We start from the raw sequence: 11,746 nt of genomic DNA on the forward strand, positions 1-11,746 counted from the left end.
AGGCATGTGGATGATAGTAGAATGTAGGGTATGCAGGATAATTTGATCTAAGTAGGATAATGGATTGGCACAACATCGTGGGCCGAAGCACCTTTACTGTGCTGTATTGTTCTATGTTCTATCTTTCATTTCTGAGAAACACGTAACAAAACATGGAGGTTCTGTCAGTAAAATTTCCTTCCCTAAAGGACGTTCATGAGTCAGACAGCCTTTTACAACAGTCAAATTAGTGGTTACCATTAGACGAGCATTTTAAATATTTAATTCCAATTTCACCATGTGGAATTTATGCTGATATCTTTAAAGCAGTAGCCTGAGCTTCGGGTGTGGAGAAATTTCTCCTCATTCTTGGTCTAAAAAGGCTTCTCCTGAGACTCCAACCCGTGGTTCTAAACCTGCACAGCCAAAGGAAACATCCTGTCTTCATCCACCTTGTCCATTTAAGAATTTTACATATTACAATATAAAGATATTGCATTCTCCTGAATTGTCAAGAATATAGGCACACCCTCCTCCATCTATCCTTCTTGGACAATCCCTCTGTCCCAAAAATTAGGGTTCGTGAATCTCTGCTGCACATTCTGAATGGCAATTTTATCTTTCCTTTTGGTAAGAAGACCGAAATGGTATGCACGGATCTGGATGGATTTTAATCAGGATTCTGTTCAGTGGAACAAGACATATTTACTCTGCTTTTCATGTCGTCTTGTGATAATTGCATATGTATGCTTGCCTTCCTAATTACTTGCTTCATCTGCAAACATATCCAGGTCCATTCAGATGTCACTATTTATCAATTTCTCACCATTCAGGAAGTACTCTGCAGTCCTCGTTCCTCTTAGCAAAATTAACGTCAGCATTATATTGCATTTACCATGTTTGTGCCACCTCCAATTTCCTGCTGAAATTTCCTTGAAGCCTCTTTGCATCATCCTGAAAATACATTCCCACATAATTTTGTCATCGATAAATTTGGAATATTACACTTGGCTCTGACAGACAAATCATTGTAGATCATGAATAACCTGGACACAAGCATTAATCCTTGCATTTTACAATGCCTACCAACCTAAGAATGACCTGTTGTATAAAAAATATCATTCTTTGTTTTATTTCCATTAACTGATTCTCACTCTGTGTATATTCAGCCCTACCCCATGTGCTGTAATTTTATCTATTGATGTCCTGTGTAGAACTTTATCAAAAGCCTTCTGAAAATCCAAACATATTGCACCTGGTTTCCCCTTCATCTGTTACAACTTGCTTGTTGAGCATTTCCACTTGTAATTATGTTTACCCTGCTCAATCAGATCATTATTTCTAAAGTGCCCAATTATCACATCCTTTATAATGGATTATATTACTTCTCCCTGCTACTGATAATCTAGAGTCCTGTGTTTCCTTCAATTAAATTTCAATCTACAGGCAGCAGTCTTCCTTAGGAATTGCTACCATTGTTGCATCCATCCGGTTCCATTCTAATCCGGCTAATCATAGTCAAAGAAATCATCCAGGGCTCCTCTTTCCATTTCTGCATTGAAATCTTTGCTGCCCCCCAAGAATCTGTCCTTGAACTTCCATCTCTCGCTGTTGGGCTGTCCCTTGGCAGTAGCATCCGAAAATACTGTGCAATTTCTGCAACGGCTGGTGACAATCAGTACTACTTCAAGACCTCTGTCAAACTGTCTACTACCTCTATGTTGCCAGATACTTCCTTGAAACAAAATTCAGTACAGAATGAACGTACCCAGTCCCATTTGTCTGTATTTGGTCGATATCCCTTTTAAACCCTTTTTATTCATGTACCTGTCCAGATGTTTTTTTAAATGTTGTAATTGTACCTACCTCTAACACTTCCTCTGTCAGATCGTTCTATGCATGCACCACACCCTGCATGAAAAAGTGGCCTGTTAGGTCCTTGCTAAATTTTTGTCCTCTCACCTTGAACCTCTGCCGTGATGTTTTGGACTATCCCACCTAGGAAAAGGACCTTGGCTATTCACCCTCTCCATGCCCCTCATGATTTTATAAATCTCTGTATGGTCACCCCTCAGCCTCCAATGTTCCAGGGGAGAAAAACTCTAGCCTATTCAGCCTCTCTCTTTATCTCAAATCCTCCTGTCCCAGCAACATCCTTGTAAATATCCTTTGTAAATCTTTTCTGCACCTTCTCAAGTTTAACAATCTATGACAGGGTGACCAGAATAATATGCTATAATTCTAAAAGTGGCACAACAATGTCTTGTGTAGCTGCAACATGATCTCCCAACTCCTATATACAGTGTTCTGACAAATGCCGCTGCCTTCACCCAGTCTACCTGCAACTCCACTTTCAATGCGCCTGCACCCCTAGCTTTTTATATTCAGCAACACTCTCCAGTACCCACTGTAGGCTGTCTAAGTCCTGCCCTGATCTGATTTTACCAAAATGCAGCATGTCACATCTATCTATCTGCCACTCCCGTTGGCCCATTTGATCAAAGTCCCTTTGTGCTGTGAGATAATCTTCTTCATTGTCCACTACACCTATTTTGGTGTGATTTGCAAACTTGCTAATCGTATGTCCCATATTCATATCCAAATCGTTTCTATGAATGATGAATAGCAGTGGAATCAACACTGATCCTTGTGGCACACCACTGGTCACAGGCCTGTAGTCTGAAAAGCAATCCTCTACCACTTTTTCGTTCTGTTTCCTACCTGTTCTCATTATTTTAGTTGTAAAAAATAGATTGAAGGTCATTAACTACATTTTTACTTAAAAAAAATTGCCGTTCTGCATGTCAAAAGTATTGATGTTGTTTTGCCATATTTTGGCTAGAGCCACTTATAAAATGGGGGTGGTTGTCCATATGGTCTCCTGCCAAGCTTGTATCCATTTACAAAATATGTAGTAACATGTTATCGTTGTTTGTAAATATTTACTTTTAAATCCTAGGTTTGAATTTTGTGAGCCAGTATTTGTGGTTGGGAACTGCTTAGATGTTTTGTCAGACAGCCTACAGTATGACCGTGTGTATTGTGGAGCCGGAGTTCAAAAGGATCATGAGAATTACATGAAAATTTTTCTTAAAGTTGGTGGAATTCTTGTTATGCCTATGGAAGATCAGGTGATGTTACCCTTTAGAGTGATATTCAGCAATTTATTTACCCGTTACATTGTCTGTCATTAATTCAGTCTTTAACACATCAGAATGCATACAGTTCAGTCGAAGCTTCTTGCCTATGAGATCAGAGTTCAAATCTAACACAAACTAATAGATTCACAAACCAAATACTGCAGATGCTGTAAATCTCCAATAAAACAGGAAGTGCTAGACAAACTGAGCACAAAATGAACAGTTTACCTTGTTATTCAAATGACTTGGCTGTTTATGTTTTGACATTTTAAAAACAATCTGATTTCTGCTATTTAAAACCTTAACTTACTGAATTATCAGCTAATTTTTCTGAATGAGTGGTCTTGAGTGCAGAGCCTCCCTATTAGGGAAGCACATTAGGCAAACACTGTTGACTACTTGTAATACATTGGAAAAGGATTAAAATTAAGAAATAATGATCTTGAAAAGTAGATTATCAGAACTTGTCCATGATTACGTTTGAGATTTGAACCCATTGTCCCTATCCATGGAGACAAATTGAAATCCAGATCGCCATAATTCTGTCTATTTAAAAAAAAGCGAGGCTGTCTGCGTTCAGTTCTTATTGATGTACATTGACAGAATAAGTCAGACTGTAATTTATCATTAATTTCCAGTAAATTTGCCTGGCAATTAATTTGGAAATTGTGTTGAAAGAAAAACTATATTGATGGAATAGTTGTTATCATATTGTATTCATGCTGTACTTTGGAGGTCCGAATCAACTACTGTACCAAAGTGAAAAATCATAGTTTACCTAAACTTTGGCCTATGCCAAGAAATGCAGAGATAAGCATTATAAAATATTTTTACTTATTTATGATATGACTACTCTTGCCTGAAGGCATTTCTTCCTCATTTGTTAGTTTTAATACAACTGTTATTCATAAAATCACTACAATGTGGAAACAGGCCCGTTGGCCCAACAGGTCCACACCAAACCTCAGTGCATCCCACTCAGATCTATAACTTATGACCTACCTAATCTACATATCCCTAAACACTACGGGCGAGTTTGCATGGTCAATCCACCTAGCCTGCACTTCTTTTGGACTGTGGGAGGAAATCGGAGCACCTGGAGGAAACCCACGCGGACACAGGAAGAATGTGCAAACTCCACACAGTCGCCCAAGGGTGGATTCGAACCCGGGTCCCTGGTGCTGTGAGGCAGCCTTGCTAACCACTATGCCACCCTTGTTGGCTCAATAGCAAGTCTGTTGAATTAGAAATGTCGACAAAATCATCATCAATAACAGTAGCATATCCAAGCTGGCTTCAACAGTATGTTGCAGAATTCAGAATGTCTGTTGCTTAAGCGAGTCGGTGTTGCCAAAAATCTGCTTTACGTTTGTAGACATGTAGAGCAAAAACAAAACTCAAGATTAGCAGTGGAGACTACTTGCACGTTTATAGAAACAGTGGATCACAAAGCACTGTTTTCTGTATCCTGAATGAGATTTATGTGTACCTCTGTTTATGAACTTGTATCACTTATCAAATGTCATCCTTCAATACAGCTTACTCAGATAATACGCACGGGACAAAATACATGGGAAACCAAAAATATATTGGCTGTTTCATTTGCTCCTCTTATCCAACCAACTAGATCAGATTGCTTCAAGTCAGAGAATGTAAAACTTCGTAAGTAATCAAAACTTTTCTTCAACAAAAAATTAACTTGTTATTTTGCTGTTCAAGCATGGGATCATGAAGAACAAGTGTTATTCCGACAAAATAAACACACCTGTAATGTTACTGGCATGCAATTAGCATTAATGTATGAAATCATTTGAGATGCTGTAGTTTAAATGTAAACTATTAGAAATACTAAAATTGTACAAAAAGATCATTTGAACCTCGTAATTTTAACACCCAAGCAGTTAGTCTTATCTTTGAGGACTAAGTACATGTAGTTGTTGGCTAAGAAAGTCTAAACTTTTATTTTGAAGGAATCTAATTTAATTTGTGATTGATATTAAACTGAAATCTACACTTAAATTCAGTACTTACAAACCTTGAGGGTTTTTTTCCCCCAAGAGTTCCAGTGGAAAAAGCAACTTAATTAAGAATTAACTGAAACTGGACTCACCTAAAAGCTTATAAAGCCAGTCAACTTCATGCAACTTAGTGCTGAGTGTGACTTACAATAGAGTGCTGGAGTCAAATGAAGGTTGGATTTTTTGGTTGTTTTTTGCCTAAACATTTTCAGCTTCCAGGAATTGTTTCTTGCTCTGCTACAGGAGAATAAGCTGGTTAATTGGTGAGCATCTGGTAAGTGATTAAGGCTTATTCAACTCCTGAGCTTCAAATTGGTGTAACAGCAGTTAATCAGATTAATAAAATAATAAGAACATAAATATAAAGCTAAGTACAATAATTAAATAGTTCCTTAGAACATGTTAAACTTGGATGGACAGGTAATGAGTCACAGTTGCAACATTGATACCCATTTTGTCCAGTATGTATTTGCAATATATGTTTAAAGTACAAGCAGCTTCAGCTCAGACTTTGAGCTGGAAGCTGAGCTACAGACATCAGCACGCATCAAGGATTCGTTTGTACCAGGATGGAGTCACATCACTTCGGTTTAGATTATCTGAGTTGGCAAGTATTCAGAACTAGGTGAATGTGACTGGGTCTGCTTATCTGCCTCAAATGAGGGCAGGAGCGCAAGACCCTCAATTATTGCAATTACCCAACAGTTTGAGGGTCTTTCATCTTGTTTGGATGAGCATGACACATGCAGGATGGGTGAGCTACCTAATCATGGCACCATAATGCAGGAAACCACTTGAGAACAGAGTAAGAAAAATATAGGTCAAGTAAGGATCAAGGCAGTGAGAAGGATTGACACCATTCTCTATAGCAAAAAGCCAGGACATTTGTGTTGTCTGAGTGGTACACTTCTGGGCTAAAGTTGACACAACACAAATTCTTGAAGTGTGGGCAACATTTAGGAATGACAGGAAAATAGGAAGAAGTAAATGTTTGGCTTTGTTATTAAATGATGCCATGTGCAAAGTAGAGAGGGATGATGCAGTCAGGCAGAGCAATATTGAAAGAAGACTAAATTGTGAGGGGTACAGGCAGGTGATTTTGTGGCCACAGAAGAGGCCCCAGGATGATGTGTTGCCTCCCGGGTGCCAGGGTCAGAGTTGTCTGAGCAGTTGAGAATGTTCTGAACGGGGAGAGTGAACAGCCAAAGGTCATTTGTGCATATTGGTACAAATGACATACATAGAACATAGAACAATGTAGCAACAAAGGCAGTGGGGTCCTGGAGTTAGGTAAGAAGTTAAAAAGCAGGACCTCAAGGGTAGTGATTCCATGATTACTCCCAGTGCTACGTGTCAGTGAAGAAAGAAATAGAAAGGCCAGATGAAATGCGTAGCTGAGGAACTGCTATAGGAGGCGGAATTTTCAGTTCTTGGGCCTTTGGGCTCTCTTCTGGGGTGGAGCTAACCTGTACAAGAGGGGCAGGTTGCACTTGAACTAGACGGGGTCCAGTATTGTTATGGTAAGTTTTGCTAGTATTATCGAGGAGCGTTTAAACTAGTTTGGCTAGAGACTCTGAATAAGGGAGCAGCCATTGAGAAGTCAGGGGAAAACGCATAAGCCATTGAGAGCAAGTTTACTATTCAGGATAGCCAGGGGTACAGTAGAGGGAGGAAAAAGACTTTTGGTTTAAAGCGCGTTTATTTCAATGCATAAGACCTGACTGGTAAGGCAGATGAGCTCAGAATATGGATCGGCTTTGGGGACTGGGCTATTTATAGCCATAGCAGAAAAATGGCTGCAAGAAGGGTAGGACTGGCAGCTCAATATTGCAGGATAGGGAAGCTACAGGTGTGACAGAAGTACAAGTGAGGAAGGCGAGTTGCCCTTTTGATAAGGGAAGATATAACAGTACTAATTTAAGATTTTCTTAAGGGACCATCAAATGAGGCCAAGCTAACAAGGTGAAGAACTGGATGAACACAGCAGGCCAAGCAGCATCAGAGAAGCAGGAAAGCTGATGTTCTGGGTTGAGACCCTTCTTCAGAAATGGGGGAGGGGAAGGGGATTCTGAAATAAGGAGGGGGGAAGTGGATAGAAGATGAGTAAAGGAGAAGATAGGTGGAGAGGAGACAGACAAATCAAAGGTGCAGGGATGGAGCCAGTAAAGGTGAGTGTAGGTGGGGAGTAAGGGAGCGGATAGGTCAGTCCAGGGAAGACTGACAGATCAAGGGGGCAGGATGAGGTTTGTGGCAAAGAGATGGGAGTGGGACTTGAAGTGGGAGGAATGGTTAGGGAGGCGGGGATGAGCTGGGCTGCTTTTGGGATGCGGTCGAGGGGAGGAGAGGTTTTGAAACTTGTGAAGTCCATGTTGATACCCTTGGGCCGCAGCAAAATGTGAGATGCTGTTCCTGCAGCCTTTGGGTGCTATCATTGTGGCAGTGCAAGAGACCCAGTATGGACATGTCGTCCAAGGAGTGGAAGGGGGAGTTGGCTCTTGGAATGAAGGCCTGTGACTAGTGGTGTGCCACAGGGTTGTTATTTGTTATTTATATAAATAATCTGCATGTGAATGTACAATGCATGCTTAGTAAGTTTGCGGATGATACAAAATTAGGAGGTAATGTTGATGGTGAGGGATGTTGTCAAAAATTACGGCAGGATCTTGATCAGGTAGGAAAGGGGGCTGAGGATTGGCAAATGCAGTTCAGCACAGGTAAGTGTGAGGTGTTGCACTTTGGAAAGCCAAACCAATGTAAGAGTTATACAGTAAACGGTAAGGTCCTGAAGAGTGTTATGGAACAGAGGGACCTAGGAGTACAAGTACAAAGTTCGTTGAAAGCGGTATCACAGATGGGCAGAGTTTGGAAGAAGGCATTTAGCATGCTGGCCTTCATTGTTCGAGGCATTGTATGCAGAAGTTGGGATGTTATGTTACAGTTGTACAAGTCGGTGGTAAGGCTGCACGTGGAGTATTGTGTACAGGTTTGGTCACCCTGTTATAGGAAAGACATAGTTAAATCTTCTTTGCACATTTTCTAGCTTATGAGGATGTTACCAGGACTAGTAGGCCTGAGTTATACGGAAAGGTTGGCCAGGATAAGACTGTGTATTCCTTGGAAGCTAGGAGAATGAGGGGTGACCTTGTCGAGGTGTACAAAATCAAGAGGGGCGTGGAAAGGATGAATGCATATAGTCTTTTTACCAGGGATAGGAAATTGAAAATGAGAGGGCATAGATTTAAGGTGAGTGGGGATAGATTTAAGGAGGCCCTGAGGGGTGACTTCTTCAAGCAGAGAGTGATGCGAATATGGAATGGGCTGCCAGAGAAAGTGGTTAAGACAGGTCCAATAAGAACATTTAAAAATCTTTGGGATAGTTACATGGATGAGAAGAGTTTAGATTGATACAGACAAAATGCAGGCATTTGGAACTAGCTGAGTGGGGGGACCATGGTCAGCATGGACCAGTTTGGGCTGAAGCGCCTGTTTCATGCTGCATTACTCAATGACTCTGTGATCTAAGTTCAGGAAATCAAGATGTGGTTACAGTTTGTATGGCAATGAGAAATGGTAAAGGCAAGAAGTCTCTTGTGACTGTGGTGTACAAGTGCCTCACTGTAAGTGGAGTATAAAGGGCAAAATAACAAGAGCTTATCTGAAAGGCACAATGGTAATGAATGGAGATTCTAATCTATGTAGCACCTAGAAATGTCACATGGACAGAAGTAGCCTAGATGAGGAGTTAATTGAATGTTTTCAGGATAGTTTCTCTGAATAGCATATTCTAGAAATAACCAGGGAGAAGCCTATATTAAATGTGTTATTGTGCACGGAGATGGATTAATTAATGATCTCCTAGTGAAAACATCTCTAGGTAGCCAGTACCACAGTTGAATTTTATTTGCAGTTTGAGGGAGAGAAGAGAGTGTGCTTGAGGCACTGTGGGCAAATATGAAGGAGTGAACGCAGAGCTTGCTGAAGTGCATTAGTAAATTAGTTTAAAGAACAGGTCAGTAGAAATGCAATAGTTGATAACTTAACTTAACGTTTTACAATTTGCAGAATAGGCAAATTTCAGCGAGTAAGAAGAAAAATGAGGATTGGATCTATCTCCCATGGTTAACTAGAAAGGCTAATAATAGTATCGGACTAAAAGAGAAAGCGGGTTTGTGCAAAGACAGTTGGCAGGTCAGAAGATTGAACAGAATAGCCCCACTTCTGTTGAAGATTATACATAGCCTTCCTTTGCTATTTGCAACATCATAGGTGAATAATAAAATATAGTAATTAAACAAGAAAGCTTTTTCTTCCTTTTCCGCAGCACCAGTGACTGTACGATGCCTCCAGGACTTGGCAAGAATTTACATTCGCCGCAATCTTAGGAACTTGATAAATCAAGAGATTCAGGCCAAAGGCATTCCTCAGAAGGCTGCACCAAAACGAAAACGCAAGAAGCTTCGTAGGCGTAAAATTGATACCTATGTATTTGTAGGCAATCAATTGATACCTCAGCCATTTGACAGTGATGAGGATGACAAAATGGAAGAAAATAAAGAAGAAAAAGAAATGAATGAAGATCTCAAACAGGAAGAAGCTTCCCCAAATTTACTTCGAGAGAGAATTCTGAGTCTGCCACTACCAGAATCTTTGAAAGCGTACCTAACCTTCTATAGACAAAAATAGCACTGAACAAAAATAATCCTAAAGGTATCTATGTTCACTGGCTTTTCAAAATCTCAAATGTAATGTAGCATTTTTCTCAAGTAATCACTCCAAAAATGATATTTGCTTGACTATAAAGGAAACAGGTTTCAAATAGTAAATGTATGATTAAATTGGTTGAACTTGACTACTTTTAATTAATCATATCAGTTCACGTTTGAAGATTAAAGCAGAATACTCCTTCAGATATACACATTAATCTTGAGATTTCTGATGGCATAATAACTTTTTGATGCAAATAATATCACATTTTCTATGAGAAGATGAAAAGTAGGTTTTTTAAAGTTGCATAAAGGTTTTAAACATTTAAGTGGTGAATGCCATTTAATATAACTTGATTAATCAGATTTGCTACAGCAATTAGCAATTTTTACTTTTATTATCACTTCTCTTCGTAAATCATGCATGTGCAACCAAATGATAAATAAGTCATAAAGCAATGTACTTGTTTAACATTGAACTGTGTTAATCTAAAGGAATATTTCTTCTGACAACGCAAAAAAAAATCATCTGAGCAGTTTAGTTCAAAAGTGTGGATTTATCTGTACCATCGATAATTGTGCAGCTACTTAATGATGTGTTTACTGCCCACAAGTAATATATGGCAGGTCCTTTTAATTGGGCTTTGATACAAGTAATTGTTCCATATTCTAATTACATGTATGAGGATGAATAATATTAAGACTCAAAATATTGTACAATCTCCTTATACTGCAATGCACTTTAGAATTTAGGAAAATTTTAAGTTTGCCAAGACTATTCTTGACAAAACTTGCTCTGTGTTTTATTATTTTTGAGCTATATTCTTCAAGTCTTAGAAATTGAAAATGCTGTTACCTTTTTCACTTTAAAATTACTTTGGGAAAGTAAATACCCTTAAATAATACTCTGGGACCTTAGGAATTATGTAGCAAACTTGCAAAAAAAGTCAGGCAATATACCATCGCCACTGATTTGCTTACTGTAGTACTTTGCTCATTTGCACCTCTCCTGAAACCTTAGTTTGGGTACAGCTCAAGGAGAGGTCACTGAGGGATATTTTCTTGATAACACGTACAGTAGGTTGTACTTGGGTACCAAGATGATTAATCCATGGTGGATTGTGAACTTGGTAATGATACTTGGAATGACATTCAGGTAAATACTAGGCTTTTTTTTACAGACATTGAAAAACCTTTTATCTGCACTGTTTGTCGTTTGATCTATTATACAGTAGTTTAAAAAAAAGGTGTATTTTCATAGGTAATGTAATTTTCTGCAACTTTGATCAAGAAATATAAATTTATGTTTAGAAGTGTTGCTTTTGGTGTCAAATATGTTTTTTTTTTCATTTCATAGAACTGCTACTCTTTAAATAGTAATTCTATGAAATCTAAATTTAAATGTTTGCTTCTGTATACATTTATTTGGGGAAATATTTTGCAATAAAATTGATATTCTTTGTCATTTTTGTGTGCTCACAAGTTTGTAACGTCTGATTTTTGATCCCGAAAATTGAAATCAAAATGTTCCTTTTAAAGTTTTTGGTAAGATTTGTCATTCGGATTGTGGATGAGGTTGTAGACTTGTTCGCCAAGCCGGTTCATTTGATTGCACGTGTTTTGTATTCCTGCTAGGTAACATTGTCAGTGTGTCTCTGGTGAAGCATTGTTGTTCTGTCCTGCTTGTTGTTTCTATGCCTCAGTTTGCTGGGGTGGTCGGCATTACTTCCGGTTCTGTTTTTCATTGAACTGGACCTGACATACAAACCAATGTATTTGGAGTTCTGGTTGGAATGTCAGGCCTCCAAGAATTCCCTGGCATGTCTGTTTGGCTCATGCTATTATGGATGTGTTGTCCCAATCGAATTTGTGTCCTTTGTTCATGCGCAATACCCTCAAACTGGCT

General features: G+C 39.1%; 1 protein-coding gene across 3 annotated transcripts in view; it reads left to right on the forward strand.

Annotated features, from left to right (window-relative positions):
• The window catches only part of pcmtd1 (protein-L-isoaspartate (D-aspartate) O-methyltransferase domain containing 1), a 73,468-nt gene extending 62,203 nt beyond the window's left edge, over positions 1-11,265 (forward strand). For all 3 annotated transcript variants that reach the window (XM_048529394.2, XM_048529396.2, XM_048529395.2), the window contains 3 exons: positions 2,939-3,110; positions 4,658-4,781; positions 9,459-11,265. In XM_048529394.2, the coding sequence (XP_048385351.1) occupies positions 2,939-3,110; positions 4,658-4,781; positions 9,459-9,820 (658 nt within the window). In that variant the 3' untranslated portion in view covers positions 9,821-11,265. The remainder of the gene's footprint in view (positions 1-2,938; positions 3,111-4,657; positions 4,782-9,458) is intronic.
• The last annotated feature ends 481 nt before the right edge of the window (positions 11,266-11,746 follow it).

Source organism: Stegostoma tigrinum, chromosome 5 (genome assembly GCF_030684315.1).
Source record: "Stegostoma tigrinum isolate sSteTig4 chromosome 5, sSteTig4.hap1, whole genome shotgun sequence".
Classification (NCBI taxonomy): Eukaryota; Metazoa; Chordata; class Chondrichthyes; order Orectolobiformes; family Stegostomatidae; genus Stegostoma; species Stegostoma tigrinum.